The sequence below is a fragment of the Phoca vitulina genome, unplaced genomic scaffold (assembly GCF_004348235.1).
Source record: "Phoca vitulina isolate PV1807 unplaced genomic scaffold, GSC_HSeal_1.0 scaffold8, whole genome shotgun sequence".
NCBI lineage: Eukaryota > Metazoa > Chordata > Mammalia > Carnivora > Phocidae > Phoca > Phoca vitulina.
In genome coordinates, this window is record NW_022589711.1 from 32,522,167 (window position 1) to 32,540,372 (window position 18,206).

The following is an 18,206-nucleotide window of genomic DNA, read 5'->3' on the forward strand; positions in this document are numbered from 1 at the left end:
TTGCATCTTTGTGCTATTCTTTGTGGCTAAGAAACTTGCAAGATATGACTACACCTATGGCGAACAGTGGGTGAGTAAGTTGTGCTGGTATATTAAATGGCTTACAAAAGAAAATCTCCATCCCAGCAACAACACACTATCTCCACATTCAATCAGATAGACCTGATAAGCCTCTCCTTGATGTTTTCTGTAGCAGTGGTAGGTAAAAGCTTTGTAATGGAGTTCTCCCTTCCCCCCAAAATAAACCGTACATTTTTAGGTGATTTTTTGTCTGTTCTTTAGCAGGATTATATTTATTCCTTTTTCTGCTAGGAAGGTATTAGCTTTGTCCTCCTTTAAATCCCCCAAATTTCTTTATCCAATCTTTCTTCTCTGTTTTGAGAAGAAGGATAAATAAGTGTATGGTTTGCTCATACATCAAAGTCTTATCAGTATATCTCCTACTCACTAGAAAATTATGGCACATTTTTCACATTTTCACATTAAGAATGTATCAAAAAATGTTATTATAGAGATTGAGCCATGTGCTGTTGTTTCTTATTGTTATATATTGCACATGGAAGAGTAAACACTATAAAGGAGAAAACATAAAAGCAAATGTTTGCTTACACGCTCTCAACCATGAAGCTGACCGCAAGTTGTCTGTATCTGAATCACAGAGAGGATTGTGAAAACTCACCCAGCTCTTCTCACACAGACTCTGGCAAATGTAACTGCTTCATAGCAACATAAAAACTGCTTTTTGTTTTATTAATATCATTGAGATGATTAAGTAGCTCCTAAATCATGCCGTTTATTTTTAAAACTTAGAAGTCTTCATGAATGAGCCAACTCTCTACAGGAGCCTGAGCTTGCTGACCTTTCTTCTCAGGCCCAACCTCTAAACTTTTGATTACCACTCCTCTATTTAAAGAAATCATAGGCTATCACACTTCTTACTATAAGAAGGAACTTACTAAAACCATAGAGTACAGATTGTCCAACTTCAGATTATACATTTAAATTCTAAGAGGAGTGTGGAAGTTGGCAACCTTGAACGTTTTAAGGACACTTTCAGGGTGCTTCTTCAATATGATTGGTCTTGATGTATAATGTCTTTTCCCAATACTTATTTTCTTCCTCACATTGTTTTAGTTTCTTTTCCTTCCACTTAAGCATCACATCATTATATTGTATCCTTCTTAGAGTTGCTTCTTCTTCCTTTTTCCCCACAAAGCTTTTTGGTCCAAACCTTGTTTTGCTTCTCTCTACTGATAATACATCCAACACCATTTTCTTTCCATAGAGCTATCCTTTTACACATCACATTCGTGTACCTTCCAGACACCAACATTCACACTCCAAGCACTTCCAACTGGAAAATCCACATTATCTTTTAAAAATATTAGTCTGTGTGCAGAAACATTTGACCCCATGCCTATTTTTTCTTATTCTCTGTAATAATGTCGTTATTTTTGTTTTCAGATTCTTTGTTTATTTTTTAATCTTTTAACACTCAGTCGGTGACAATCCTCTTGCCAAAAGTGAGATTTGGTTATTTCATGACAAATCAAGCTTTACTTATAAATCTTGTAAATAGCGTTTTAATTATATCAGCTTGTTTTCAGCTAATCCATTTAATGAAGAGACTCTATTCCAATCAGCACAATTAAATTGTGGCTGACAATATGATTGGATTTAGAATGTATAATATTGAAAGTCAACTTTGTCATTTTCTAAAATGTTTTTAACAAAAATTATTTCATTTATCTTCCATAGCTACTCACATTCTATAGGCATTATTATCTCTATGTATAAAGTGAGAATCAGAGTTTTAAAGTGATTTGCATGTTGTCACACGGCAAATGCATCGAAGAGCTGCTACCCAAATCCAAAGTCTTCTGATTTCTCACCCTGAATCTTTTCCATAATACATCAGGCTACGGTTTGACTAAATTCTTGTACATGTATTTTAATTCTTCCAAATACACTGACATGTGACATGTCCATTTGATCCTCCAACATGATGATTTTAGTAATTTGTTCCAATATGTTTCTCTAACAGTTAATGACCCTTCTGGAGAATACTTCAACTTTGTCACATATAAATCTTACTAAAAATAATCTTTCTAGTTGATTGGTGACTTATTCAGTCATTTGAAATATTTTTGCTAGTTCCTTACCAACACAGTATTTTTTATATATGAAAACTGAAAGATCACCCTTTGGTTACTATTTTCTCTGTGTTATTGCCAGAGACTTAGATAATATGGGCTTCATTTTTATAGAAATAGCTTTTGCAAGATTTTGCTATTCAATGCCACATTGAATAATACAGTCAAGATGTAATAAATATCATAATACACACGTCCATTCAATTCAATATCTAAGAAAATTTATTGATGAACAGATAATACAGACTTCATAATATTGATCTTATTAAAACTGTGCTCTAAATTTCCCCTATTTTCTCTCAATAATTCATTATGAATCTATTGATATTCACTAAAAAAATTCTTAAAACTATTTTTTTCAAGTTTGAACACATATATTTAATTTGAAGCAAGAATACTTTCTTTTATTTGCCTTTGAATCACCACCTTCAATGTTCAACAGTGGATTACTTTCTGAGACTTGGTACAGAATTTTTTCATGGTTTTATGATCCTATATCAGATCTCTGGTCAGTACTGTTACTGCATACCAGTATACTGTTTCTCTGAAAAGCCACTCTGTGTTTTGATTATTTTGAGACTGTGTTCCCAACTTTTTCCAGATCTTTTCTCCCTAGAATCCTCATCTCTCCTTACTTCTATTTGCACCATGTAGATGAGATAGAATCACAACCAGAGAAATTTCCTGAACATAATTTTTATGTTGTTCACATGACATGAAGTGTTAACAGACACTTCAAAAATAAATAAGTCTTCTAGGATTTGTTTTGTTTTATGTTTTTGTTTTCATTTGTTTGTTTTGGGTAAGGATGAAAAGCTTATTCAAATCAGCAAGAGCAGAGAGGGAAATTTGACAGGAGGCAGAGGTGTTTCATGAAACGTGAAGGCTGAAAAGGACAGTATGCCCCACCCACGATGGACTGCCCCACAGCAGACGCACTAGTAGAGGTCCCCACGTTCATAGGTTGGTGTTTCCCATCCATAAAATGGCCACACATCTGGGCCCTACATCACTTCCAAGCTGCGCTTGTGTTTCCATCTCAAATTACCAAGAGAGAATATATATGACTGGTCCAAATCAGAGAAGATTTTTATGTCTGGTGGTGGTGGCCGAGTGTCTTGATTTAAGACGTTAACTGACACTGAAGCTAAGCTCCCCTCACAATATTCTCTAGAAGATTTACGTGTATGTCAAAATTTCTTTTTATTTTTCTATTTTTAATATCTTTCAGATACCATGTACAGGTACTCTGAAGACTACATTCCCAGGTATGTAGAAAATAAGTTATGTATTATGACTCCCAACTAATAAGGGGGCATAACAAATGCTATATTGCTTATAGGTTTGGCTCAGGGATGTCACATTTGGGTAAAAATAAAATGAAAAGTGAGTTTTAATTACTTTTACTCCTCTCTGAAGATCAAAAGCTATAATGTTATTATCTTCCTTAGTTATTTACTTATCCTGAGTCAATAAGAGAGCTGGTTAAGGAACAAAATGAGACTCTAACCTGGTATCTACAGAATTCTTGTCAATTTCAGATGGATCTATCCTAGATTATGGTTCAGATCAGATTGTAAGATTGTAGTCTAATTATATATGGAATTGTGGGGTCCCTAAGAAACCGGGGTGGAAAAGAAATCTGGCAATACCTAAATAAAATTTAAGATATATATACATGCATACTTAGATAAGGATGCTTTGTGGTGTGTTGCTTTTGAGAGTAATGTCAATCAGTGGGGAAATGTGATAAATCAACCCTAAAATAATATATGGTTACAGATATAACGTATTCTCTTTAATATCTGTTGACTTAATTGTAGAGAAATTTGTATTTTTTTTTTTACACAAAAGAAGGTTTACAGCATAAATCATAGCAAAGAATTTTCATTTTCTTCCACAGTATATTTTGGCCCAAATGTGTTATTAGATTGGAGATTTCTCCTTTAGGATAAAAAACATCTAAATATAGAGAATTTCCTAGAGGACTCTTCAAGACCTTTCTGAAATGGTAGACTGAAAGGCAGAAAGGTCTTTCACAAACACAGAGCTTTCTCACTGGGTAGGATAAGATTATAAGCTTTCTGTTAGCCTCTAAAAGGTCTTTTTAAAATTTTTCTCCATGTGGAAATATCTCTGACATTCAGGATGTAGGCTGCAGGCAGATTCACACAAAGAAGAAAATCTTTATTTTTATGATTTACCATTGGATTCTATAACAGGAGATAATTTTCAATGCGTTATCTCATATAGAGAGAGATTTGCTGATTTGGTTACAACAAACAACATGACAAAGAAAATCCTATATGGATTTTCCATGTGAAAGTTAATCTCTTGGACAATTGATTTGATACTTGTCATTTGAAAGGCAATTAAGATGCAATGTGATAGAAAGTCTAGTGATTTGATCGTTCTGCTAAAGACTGGGTTGGTACTCTTGGATTGGGATGGTAAGAGTCAGAAGGGAAAATTGGTAAAATATCCATCTCATAGTAAGTGGGCTCTTACCTATAGGGCAAGTGTGAAAAAGAAGTTGGTTCTTTTATAACATTCATTCATTCATTCATTCATTCAATAAGTATTTGTTCAACAAATAGGAGTTGTGTCAGACAAGAGATGCAAAGATGGGAAGATGCAGATTGTCCCTCCTGGATTTAGTAATCTATTATCTATTGTAATAAATCTCAATTTAGGCATAGTTTGAATATACAATGCAGAATTTACCTATAACAAGTGGCTGGCATGTTAATTATGTATGTACTTCACAGCTTGTCTATTTCTGGTTATGTAGTTTGGGAGCCAAAGTCACCTTTGTAGGAAGGGCATGGAGGCTCCAGGAAAAAACAAGCAAACGTGAAACTATTTCCAGTCATTAAAACTTCAACATTAAAACAGCAAGTGGAAATAAAGGCTATCTTTCTTAGGTAGAAGTAAAATTAGTGATGTCCCTCAGTTCTTAGATGGTTTGAGGCTACGGCTCCCCATTGAACTCTCTCTGCCCTTACTCAACATTGGCTTAGGTGGGAAGCCATGCTTCTCTGATCTTATCTTCCTGCTTCCCCAAATTCCTGCCCTTCCTGCACTGTAGGTCAAAAATGTGATCACTTTAAGGACAATGTAGCATCTATATGTAACAGAAAGTCAGGTACACACTTCCTGGTAGTTACCCATGGGCCACTTTATTTTTCCTTTAACACGTAATTCTAGGGGCACCTGGGTGGCTCAGTCAGTTAAGTGTCTGCCTTAAGGTCATGATCCCAGGGTCCTGGGATCAAACCCTGCATAGAGCTACCTGCTCAGTGGGGAGCCTGCTGCTCCCTCTCCCTCTGCCCCTGCTTGTGCTCTCTCTCTGTCAAATAAATAAATAAAATCTTGAAAAAAAATCTTTAAAACATAATTCTACACAATGCTGGTCTTTTACTCTGTGTCAGGAAGATAAGACAGTGGGAATATCATGGATTTGAGATCTGGACAATTCTGGATTTTAATCAAACTCTTATAATTACTAGGCTTGGAGTTTTAGCAAAATGAGCATTGGTGAACTTCAGTTGTATCATCTGAAAAATACAGATTATAATGTAATACTTCCCTTACAAAGCATAGTCAATTAAAAAAAAGATAATGCTTTATCAGATGAAAATTAAGGTCTGAGAAAATTCCTGCCCATTTGCTGTATATTTATCCTCTAATTTAGGAAATCAGTTCAGGTTTACAACTACTTTAAATTTATCCTGACTCCTCAGTTTCAGAGTCTCTCTCAAAAACCTTAGGACAGAGTCCCAGCAGTTTTTGCATGCTCTGCTCCTGGGTGGCACTGAAAGGTGCTTTTATGACAAAGCATAACTCATCTCAGCCATTTTTCTACCTTAGGATGATTTCTTGGATTTCCAGAGCTCTGCAAGCTCCTTTCACTTCCCTTCTTTACTAAATACACTAACCCTGGACCTCACTTTTTGTCCCAGCTGTCCTCCTCACCTGAAGATGTTTATGACAAGAGAACTTTTTTAAAAAAAAGATTGTATTTATTTATTTGAGAGAGAGAGAGAGAGAACTGCACAAGCAGGGGGAGGAGCAGAGGGAGAGGGAGAAGCAGGCTCCCTGCAGAGCTCAATGTGGAGCTTTCCGTCCCAGGACGTGGGATCATGACATGAGCCAAAGGCAGACGCTTAACCGCTTAACTGACTGAGCCACCCAGGCGCCCTGACAAGAGAACCTCTGGGTAGCCTCCCCAGACATCTGAGATTTCCAAGTGGATGTGCAGATGAAGCCCTCACTGTGATCACTGCCTACTTGTAACCAAAATAGCTACAAGTTTTCCAGCCTTCTGTTTATTTGTTTTAATGTACAAATAACCGTTAGCCAAGCTCCATCCCTGTGTGACTGCAAGATGCCAGTCCCTTCTTAAGTATTGTTTCTTAAGAATCCTTGAGAAGTATGGATAGGTTCCAGAAACCTTATTCTCAATTGTCTTTTTGTCACCCCTAGCTCTGTGTCACTGCTCTCAGGGTCTTTGCCCATGTCTTTAGAATTCTTCATGCTGGCAGATATTTCTAGTCTCCTTTCCCCAAAAACTTTGGCAAAAGACCCTTCATTTTAAGTACTCCAAAGCACTGGCAATATAAGCTCCTTGTGTTTAGGAGACTTTACAAAGAAGTGGATATACTAGAAGAAAACTGGAACACTGATCAAGAGAATAAAAATTTAGTATTAAGTAGTATTAGATATCATTGCTCTGAAGGTCCATTAAGCAACCTCCTCACAGGAAACACCAATGGATTCACTTCTTAGTCTCCAACCATATAAAGCTAGTACTGAGGTTTGTACTCTTCCCCAGGACCAGGGGTCTATATTTGGTCCTCTTACCCCAAGTTCAAGACACCTACACCCATGGCATGCTCCCTACCAAAGAAAGCAAAAAGTCAGTGAGCATGTACTCAGAAACATATCCCTCCAGCAACCTTCTCTTTTCTTCTACATCGTTGCTTTTTCTGTCCCTTTTGTATTATTCTCATCAATAGAAAACAGTTTTGTTTCAAACCAGAAAGAAGAAAGAAGAAAGAAAGAAAGAAAGAAAGAAAGAAGAAAGAAAGAAAGAAAGAAAGAAAGAAAGAAAGAAAGAAAGAAAGAAAGAAAGAAAGAAGAAAGAAAGAAAAGAAAGAAAGAAAGAAAAAGAAAGCTTTCTTGATACTAGATGGCCTACAGCTACCTCTCCTTTGCTCTGTACCCTTTATAGCAAAACATGAAGTTTCCATCTACATTCTGCCCATATTTGCTGGCTTCTCCTCCTCTCTTTTTTCTTGAACCTATTCTATTCAATTTTCTGCCTTCAATAATCTGCCAGCTCAGCTCTTGTCAAGGTCACCAGTGAAATCCACATGGTCAAATCTTAGTGTCTCCGCATGCGGTCCATCTTGTAGCATTTGACACATTGACACTCTCTCCTTCTTGAAACAGTGACTTCTCCAGGCTCTGGGTCCTCTCATCTATAGTCCTCCTCCTCGCCAGTGGCTCCTTGTCCTTTGCTGACTCCTGACCCTTTGACATCAGAGTGCCCAGGGCTCATCTAATGAACCTCTTCCCTATCTATACTCTTCCAGAAAGTAGTTTTATCTTTTCTTATGGCTTTAAATAACATTTATACCCCAATGGAGCCCAAGCATATATATCTGCCAATTTAAAGAAAAACCTATTAAGCCAATCAAGGTAACACCAAAACCAATTTCTAACAGACCCCTAAGCTTGCTCTTTCCTCAATCTGACAACTTTCCAGCCGCTTAAAATAGCTTTATTTAGTTTTGTAGAAATATCTTTCATTTTTCTTTGGATATTGGAGCCCTACATTTATATCATAGAATTTCAGAGTTGAAAAGAACAATAGCGATTAAATAGTTTAATAAACTTGTTTTATAAATAAGGAAATTGAAACTCAGAGAATTTATGTCCAAAGCCACTCAGATAGAAGTAATGATTTTTTAAAAATTAAATTCACTTAATCTATTTAGATTATGAAGTATTTAAGCATTTTTCTAAAAGGACTTCACAATAAAATAACGATGAAATTAAAACTTTAAAAATAGGGACTAAGGAAAATATACGTGAAAGTAGAAAATACTAAAAGATACAATTAATATTATTTTAAATTTTGGAGTGTCAGTAAATGTGCTTATTGGTCAGAGGGCCATTTCAGACATGTTCAGAGCAATGCGCTCGCCTCTGGTATGTGGGCTTATTTATTAATCTATTTTTAATGGTAATTGATCTTCCACATAAAACACTGCCAGACATTTGTGCTTAAAGTTTATTAGATATTTGCAATAGGCTGGAGCTATTTGGCATTGCTAAGTAAAAATATATTTTTTTAATTTGTTGGTTAGGCAACTGTTCCTTTATAATAGTTTATTTGGGATGATTAATCATTTGAGACCTGCCTGTAGACACAAGGCACTGCATTATAAATCACATCTTATTTTCATTCATAGGGAATGAAATGATATTCATTTTTTGGACATGATTTATCATTTGCAGGTTGTATCTGTTATCTGTGTGAGCTAGGAAAATGGATGGATTGTCTTATTAAAAATTCTTCACCTTTTGCTATTATATTCTCTGCATAGCCAGAGAAAAACCATGAACAAGAACTACTCCACATCCCAATATTAAGCTGTACTGAATTACTGATGGAAGGAAAGGTTACAGATGAGTTCCTTTGTTATCAGATAAAAGAAATACATGCCAGCATCTGGACTTTTCAAGCCATTTCATACAAGTATCATTTGATCTGTTTTTTTAAGGACACCTACTTACTATTTACACATACTGTGTCTTCTTTCAGAAGGATAGGGAGTAGTATAGGTGCTATGCCTTGAGCTAAGTGTTTTTTCTTTTCAGGCAATTCCTCCAGTTCTCGGTGATCGTAATCTCAAAATTAAAGCAGTTGCTACTATTTTATGAAATGCCAGTCTCACTGCTGATCTGTTCCTCTGTTCCCAGCCTGCCATTGTGAAAGCTGGTCACCAGGGCCATTGTCGTTGTCTGGTGACAATGATAGGATGTCTAATCCTAAAAGGATTTCTCAGATGAAGCTGTAAGGAAATTTAATCAAACATCAAGAGCAAATAGTATTCAGGGTTTTTGGACCAGACTTGCATTACAATCCTAGCACTGCTAGTTACTGTCTTTGTCTTTGGACAATTTAACTCTAGGAGTTACAAATTCCTTATATGCACAGTGGGGATTTAAAAAAAAAAAAATAAGTATGTCAGAGTTGTTGTGAGGGCTGAGTGAGCACCAGCATAAAGAAAAGCTTTCAGAATTGGTACTTATTGCAGGCATTACACATAAGGCTAGGGAAAATGTGTTAATCTATCTATCTGACTCTCAGACCTCCCATCTATAAAGTGGGAAATAATATTTTTGCAGAATTTCCCTAGGACTTTGGTATAATGTATATAAAACATTTAACACAGCATCTGGATGTAATAATAGGTGATCAATCATTTTACGACATCTGGACATCTGCCACGCTGGGTCTATAGTATCTCTTTGGTCTTGTATTTTTTAAGCATCATTTTCAGTTAGTATTTACTTAGTAAACATAGTTTTAGGGGATTATTCAGAGTGATAGTCTGGGCAAGTAAACTGGCAGTACAATGTACAGGTAAGAGTACAGATAACCTCAGTTCTAGTCCCAGCTCTGCCACTTACTCTTCTTCTGACCTTCAAATTATATGACCTCTCTGTGCCTCAAATTCCTTATCTATAAAATGGGGATGTGATAGTGCCTGTCTGGTCGGATTTTTGTTAGAATGGAATAAAGGAATATAGAAAATGCAGTTGAAGTAGCATCTGACAAATATAAGTGCTAAGTAAGTATTTGCTATTGTTATTTCCTGAAAGGCCCAAAAACACCTGTTCAAATGTATATACACACACAATGCATGTAGGCATTCATGCACTTTTGCATCCATTCACTTGTACATAAACATATCTACCTTGGTTGGCTGAGGATAAACAAGAACATGTAATCATATATTGAATTTAGCTGAGAAATTAGTTAAGAACTATGTGTTAAGTGGATTCTAATAAGATAAATTATTTTTCATTATTATAGGGAGGATGACTATTATATTGAAGACACACCAATTTATGGTAACTTAGATGACATAGTCCCAGGTAAGTTTTATTTTTCCAAAAATTATATTTATCTATAAATTAATATCCATCCCCTTAATTCTATAGCATTTGAGGTGGCTTATTTTTGGTTGCAATCACATTTAAATATCCCAATGGTAACCATAGGTTCAATAATGTTTAGCATATTATTTAGTATATATTCCAAAGCTGCATATTATAAATTGTATTGCAACATCCTGTTTTTCTATATTTTCTTCATTTTACTGTAGTAGAAATGTGAATACAGGAGACTCTATTACTATGAATTTTGACACACACAATTCTATGAAATAAAGCTATTTCTAGAACAGAAAATGGCTCAGGGAAAGAGCTTTGCACTCTGTCTACAAAAGCAAATCTACAGTGAATAATCTGAAACAAGGAGCATGTTCTCTGGTTTCCCTTGTTTTAACTGCTCATGTTAAGCAGAGAACCTAGGGCCACATTGATGGCAAGTGGGGAAAGAGAAGAACTAAATTACCACTGACTAGGTTATACATTTTTTGTTCTTAGGTAACAAGTACTTTTCAATTCCCAGCATCCCTTATTACTTGAAACATCCCAACCACCCCAAAACAAAATGCCACTAAATTCCTTAAAGCAGACAATCATGATCTGATCCCAGAGTTCTGATGAGAGAAGCCAGGAGGCTAAATGCTAGCATTTAACCCCATCCTTGCACCCGCAAGCATTTCACTTCATTCATGAATTGGGGGTTAACAGAGATTTCCAGAAATGGACTAAACTATCTGAATCTCTGTATATCAAATCTAAGCTATCTAAATCTCTGTATATGCAATTCTCCTAAAGTTAGGAATGTGAGAATATTAAAGGATTCAAAATTTTATTTAATTAAAAAAATGTATTTAATCTTTGTCTTTCCCCTCCTTTTAAAGTATCTTCTAATCTCTACACTCTGAGAAATCAGAACTATTTTTTAGGACTATCCTGTTAAGAATAATTTGCCCTCCTGTTTCACCTTGCAGAATCATCATGCCTACCTGTAATATTTGAGATTTCAATTCTTCCATACTCTGGTGGTACAAAGTCCACCATATCTGCAATTTCCATATCTAAGGGAGCATAGGTGCCACCCACATGTTCTGATTTAGTAATGTTTAAGAATAGGGTTTAGGAATTTGCTACTTAACAAATTTCCAGATAAGTCTAATATATGTTTTCCATGGACCATGCTTCGAGAAACATCATTCTTCTGTGTTGCTTTTCAGAAAGGGTTGAATGATTGATTATAAGATAACTTGCATTGTAGTAAATATATCTTTTTTTCTATGGGATCAAATCAATGCCATCCACATTTCTGCCAGGCAACTGGCCATCCTACAAGTCACTTTCTCTCTTCTCCCTTTCAAACAGGCATATCTGGGGGAAGAAAGGGATGGATGGTTTAATAAGTAAGCATGTCCCCACAGGATGAAATGACTGCAGGTCTGCTGGCTATTGGACACTGCACAGAAACCCTAAATACTTAGGACCAGCATTACAGAGCTCCAGACCCCCCCAAACATCTTGGATGTGCTGTCACTGATTTATGGGACAAAAAACATGACCTAAACATTCTTTTTCAAAAATAGAGGTGTTTAAATGCCTCTGAGTAAAATTTCTTACTCGTGGGTAAAATGACCAAATTGCAATCATCGGCACACGTGCACTGCGCTGTACCGCCATGCACCATTTGCAATCGCACCCAAATAGAAGCAAACACATGGGATCTCTATAACATCCAAATGGAAGCTTAAGTTGAGCCCGTCATGTCCTGCAATGGCATAAATTAATATGATCTAGTCTTTATCCCAAGTGACCTTCTTTTGTCTTATTATTAACTCTATGGGGTAAAAGACTTCTTCACATTCTGATCTGCAGAAAATGGTTTGTGCTTCCTTACTTTTTTGCATCTCCACAAAAAAAACAAGCCAAATGATTCTTGGGGATTTCACATATACAGCTAAGTGTGGTTTGGGTCATATATTTTTATTTGTGCCAGCATTTTTTCATTTTTTCATTGTAAATCGTGATCTTTTCAATTCTCAAGAACCAGTGGATGAAAATTGCTATGAACAAATGAAAGCTCGACCAGAGAGATATACAAATGAACTGCAAGAAGCCACCCCACCTGCACAGGTGAGTTTTGTTGTCTGTATTAAGGGTCAAGCTCAGCCTGGATCACAGCATGGCTGCATGTTTCAAGAATATAAGAGCAGCACATTCTGATTCACATGTGAAGCAGTCTGATATTTTACAGGCCAAATCAGTGTCAAGTTCTGGGACCTGAGCTCTAAAGGGAACCTCAAAGGCAAATAAACGGCACTCAGAACCACACTCAAAAAGTCAAAATTGTGTACCATTACAAAGTCAATAGGTTGAAGGAAAAAGTGGATTCTCTTCTTAACAATTAAGCTTTTTCTTTCAGATTGAAAAAAATTATGTACATCACAAAGATAAACATAAAAGTTGACACATATATAATGCTCATAAGACCTAGATGTCAGGAATTTATGGGGGTAGTGGGAGAAGGGGAGAAGGAAGGAGAGAGAGAGAGAGAGAGACAGTGCTTTAGTTAAAAGATAAATTAGCTGGATATAAAAGACCATACTTCTATTTTATAAGGCAAATGAGTGTAAATTTTAACACAAGTTCTATGGCTGTGGGTTAATGGCAAGAGATTTTCACATGGCTTGTGCAGGGTTAGGTAAGATAAAAATGCAAGCAGAAACATATGAAAACCCAAGAAGAAATAGATAGTTTTTCCTTTTCCTACCACAATCAGTTCGACCTCCTCAGACATAGCACTGACTTCATCAGAAACCATTCACAATTCTTCATCTACATGCTGTTGAAATGTTATAAATTTCAGTTAAAAGAGTTCTTCCTTTCCATCCTAGATCTTGTCCCTTCAATTATGTGTTCTCTTGCTACTCCCTACAAATAGTGAGAGGGCCAGCCAGCATTTTCTACGTGGTCCTTATGTGTCAGGCCTTGTCATATGTTCTTTATATGTATTATCGTTTTAGAGTTTTATGAGGGAAACAGCATTATTTCTCCCATTTGACAGAGGCTTGAGAAGGATGAAAAACTTGCCCTAAAGCGCTCAGGTACTAAGCAGAAAGAGAATCTAAACTTAGTCCTGTCTAACAGAAAATATTTTCCTCCCTAAGATGGGTCACATCTTGAAAACTTCCCATTAAGATAGAATTTTTCTCTTTTCCTCGATACGAATCCACCAAGAAATCAGAATTCTTGAAGTTTTTAAGAAACCAAGATGTGGTAAGGTTTAAACAGATTATGAAGTCACTTTCTGATGCACAAATCTGTCATCTGATGTGTGATTAATGGTAAAAAATTTTTTAGATAAAAGGTATGAAAACCTGCATGTTCTAATATACCTGCTAAATCCAATATAATAAAGAGAAACCTCTTAGAGAAGGCTAAAATATAACCACACCATCTGAAATGTAGAGATTCACAGCACCTTAATTGTAAAAGAGCTGAAAATTCATAATAAAAGTTGCTATTTAGTACATATGAATTGTGGTACATCTGGATTTTACTCAAGTGGAAATTGTGCAAAGCTTAAAATGTCTTTAAAAGTCTGCTATTTTATAAATTATGTATTTAAAGATACTTCTAAGGAGATTAGTATTTATTCTATTACCCCCTTCTCACAAATTTATTTTCACAAATTAAACATAATTTCTTTATATTTGCTCAATTCCATTTTATTAGAATGATCATGATCATCAAAACCACTACCCGGTTTGCTACTAAAATACTTACTTTGGTCAATTACAAGAGCACTCTACAATATTATGCAGAAAGCTTTATGGATAAAGTGACTATTTGTTGGGAAAAGAAATAAGCTCCTTGCCCTTTAAAAATGATGTGCACAGTTCAGTAGTTGTAATTTCAATATCTATGTCTACCATTAACTAAGAAGAGTTCATCAGGACACCTAATAATAAAATGAGTCCACAGAGTTCCTATATCATAAAACAAAGTGAAGGATACAAGTGTGAGCTTGTACCTCTCCTCTTCATGTCCCAGTCTCCCGCTGATCTTGCCTTTCCCTCCTATGTCAGGAGTATCCACTCTCCTTTCCTAAGCCAATACCAATTTATGCTCTTGATCATTTCCTCCATTGCTTTCAAGATCTTGCACCTTCAATTATTTAATTTGTCTCCATTTTCGATTTTTTCTTTAAGGAATCATTACGATTTACCTATCAATATGCAAAAATCACCCCAATATTTAAAAACAAAAACAAACAAAACAACAAAATTTGCCTTCTGCCTGTGTTTCTCTTTAATTCTTAAACTGATTCTCACTTTCCTCTACTGTTTCCATAGATACACAATCTTTTACTCCTGGCTATATTTTTTCCACCCATACACTCAACTGAAACCATTCTCTGGAAGTCACAAGTGACTCTTCATGTACAATCTGTGATCCTTTCTCAGGACTCACATTCTTTGAATTCTGCAGCACTTGATAAAGTTGACCAACTGTTGACCAAACATACATTATTTGAAATGCTTTTAGTTATAAGTACAGAAATAAAGATCTCCAAACCCAGCCTGAAACAAGCTCAAAGGGAACCTGGGGACAGGCAGGCAAGAAGGAAATAAAAGGGGAAGATGGAAAACTATAATTCTTGCCAGATGCCAGTCACAAAAATGGATACTGTCATCTTTATACTTCTGAATCTTTATACTTTATACTTCTGAACTTCAAAAATGTAGAAAAAGTGGGGATTTTTGTGGGTACCATCAAATGACCAGTTATTAAACATATGCAAAATAGATTTTGAGATTCATTAAATTCCTTCCTATCATGTTTATTCCCAGTTTAACAAATTGGAGTATTGTCACTTGGTGAAAGCAACACAGGGCAAGAGCTACCTAAGGTGAAGGCAGGGGGAGAGGCACATGAGAGTCCATCTAAAATGTTCATGTATATTTTGTGTATAAAAAGAAATAAAAATACACACACAAAAATTTCATCTAAGCATTTTTCTACTCAAAAGTCTTGAGTTGACTATTGTTTTTTGTTGTCATCCTACCTGGCCAATTTGGCAAAACAAGGTAGCCAAAGCCCAGAAAACAAGCTGCTTGTTTTTCATAGATCTTAGAAATTCCCAGAAGTCATCAAAGTTAAAGAAGGAGATAACAACAAAAAGTTAACATGCCTTTCTTTTTAGGCAACCGAGGAACCACAGATGTTCTATGCCTCACTGGATCACAACTGTAAGGGGAAGCGCAGGAAGCCCAAGAAAGAGAATAGTTGTTTGTTAGACAAGGATGAAGACGAGCAGTTACATGCTGTGGATGCCAGCCTTTCTAAAACCACTTCAGTAGACAATTTCCCACTTGAGAGCCAGGAAATAGAGGAAAATGTTCATGATGATCCCATCAGACTGTTTGGATTGATTCATGCAAAGAGAGAATCTATAAACTAGCTGGACTATGATCTAGCTCAATAATCCCACTCTTATTGGAGATGTTTAAAAAAAAAATCCCTATATGACACAAGATTTGGGAGGGTGACGATCTAAATCATTTGTTAGTGGGATGGTGGCTTACCTCTTATCCAGAGCTTATGTTCTTGCAAACCAAATGTAATGCCATGAAAATCAGTTATTTGAATTTGCTTACCAAATGCCTAAGTAGTAAAATGTAAAATAAAATCGTTTGCAAATTGAACCTAATTACGAAGTCACAACTTCACCAACAATACTTAATACCCTGTGAAATAAACAAAAAAAAAATGTTTTAAGCATAAGTATACTCTAGAACATGTTGAAAGAAAAATAAAAGCCACCATTTAAAAAAATATTTTTCCTTTTTCATCCATGGAACACCCCTTAGTTGAAAGAAATTTCTGATTGAAAGACATGGGACATTAAATATATTTCTACAAGAAGTGGAAGAGTCTTCTTAAGAAGTATTGTTCCCACATGGAAGTATCTTTATTGCTTTTTAAAATTGTTATAAAGTTAATGCATGCTCCTTATAACAATAAACAGATATAAAAAAGAATTTGGATATTCCACTAGCCAGAGATAATTACTATGAGCAACTTTCCATACGTACATACATCAATTGTCTCTTTCTTTTTTTCTCTTTTACCAAAAAAAGGGAGTGATTATTTTACACATATTATTTAAACTTTTTCCACTTAATATATTGGTGATTTATTTTCCTTATTTTTTTAACTATAACTAAATACAGTTACATATTATAATTTCAATGCCTGCATAGCATCTCACTGATGACTGCATTAGAATTTATTCAAATAATTTGAAAGTACATTTAGCTCATTTTCAAGTTCTGTTTTTCACTTTTACAAACAATATTGCAATAAGAATGCATTTCCACATGGATGTAAGTACTTACCTGACTTCTCGAGGCTAAATGCCTAGGAAAAGAATTGCTACTTCAAAAAGTGTACATGGTGAGTATCCATAGAATATATTTCTAAAAGGTCAAGAGTTTGATCAAGGTATGTGTCCAACTTAAATTCCTAACCTGCCCTCCAAAAAGTTATTTTTTAAAAAATCTTTCTGTTATCTTTCTCCATTTGGAATAGAAGTTTAATTGGGTCTCAAGTCATCACTGACCAAGGAAAGTGTACATGTGAGCTGTCAGTCCTGCCCTCTAACCAGAGCTTAGTGGATTTCCTTCATTCTTCTTCAGTTTTCTGTTGAGCTCCTAGTGTAGTGTAGGCACTAAGTTAGACACTCGTGTACAACAAGGGAAACAGAGGTAAAACAAGGTAGGCCCTGTCCCCATGGAACTATAAATGTGTAGAAAAGATGAGTATCAGGTTAATAAAGTATCAGTACTAGTAAAAAATATATAATTAAGAAAATAGAATGAGAAATAATAATGGAGAGAAGGACATCTCTGAAGAGAAAATTTTAATTCTGAGAACTGAACAATGAGGAGTGACCCATGTAAAGAGAGAGGAAGGAAGAGCATGTATGGAAGAACTCTGTCCATATCTGGAAGTACCAACTTCTGTCAATAATTTTTTTCCATTATGAACTGGCATAGAATTAAATGTCAATGCTAGAGTAAAATATTTCAAGTTGTCCACAATGTCATAAAAAAATCCAAAAAATATTAATGTCTAAGGGCAGAAGAATAAGAATCAGGTTTCTGATTTTAGAGAAAAACCATGAAAACATAAGAAATAATAATTAATAAATATATATTGACTTTAAATTTTAAAAATATTTGCTATCATATATTTGTGTTACATTTCTATACATGCCATGGTTCAGTAAAAATAAAGTTTGATTGTATTTTTGGCAGTTACTTTTTCCCATAACTAATCTACATCATTCACTTATATTATTGACCTAGCTCCTAAAGATATTTGCATTTTTTGCCTCTGGTTTGTATCATTTGAATTCCACTCAATATTTTGAGTTTTACGTATCAAATGTACTTGATGACTGATAATTTGGAAGGTTTTAACTACAAATTTAACTTCCTTAATAAATAAAAGACTATTCAAGTTATCTATTTCCTGTTGAGTGAATGTGGTAGTTTGTGTCTTTTGAGGAATGTGTCCCTCTCATTTAAGTTGTTTAATTTATTAGCATGAAGTTGTTCAAAATATTCCAATATTGTCCTTTTAATATCTGAAGAATCTAGTAAATTTAACTTCTCTTTGATGCTTCTTTTCCCCCCTCATCTCTCTAGTTAGAGATTTATCAACTTTTTTATTTCCTCAAAGAACCAGTTACCATTCACATAATTTTTCTGTTGTTTTTATATTTTCTGTTTCATCAATTTGCCCTCTGATTTATATTATATTATTTCTTCTGTTTGTTGTGTTTTCATCTGTTCTTTTTTTAGCTTC

The 18,206-nt window shown here is 35.1% G+C and overlaps 1 protein-coding gene across 1 annotated transcript in view; it reads left to right on the forward strand.

Moving 5' to 3' along the window:
* The window catches only part of LOC116633796 (T-cell receptor-associated transmembrane adapter 1), a 32,114-nt gene extending 16,036 nt beyond the window's left edge, over window positions 1-16,078 (forward strand). Inside the window, exons 3-6 of the mRNA XM_032406498.1 lie at window positions 3,385-3,421; window positions 10,264-10,325; window positions 12,376-12,464; window positions 15,538-16,078. Of these exons, the coding sequence (XP_032262389.1) occupies window positions 3,385-3,421; window positions 10,264-10,325; window positions 12,376-12,464; window positions 15,538-15,795 (446 nt within the window). The 3' untranslated portion in view covers window positions 15,796-16,078. The remainder of the gene's footprint in view (window positions 1-3,384; window positions 3,422-10,263; window positions 10,326-12,375; window positions 12,465-15,537) is intronic.
* The last annotated feature ends 2,128 nt before the right edge of the window (window positions 16,079-18,206 follow it).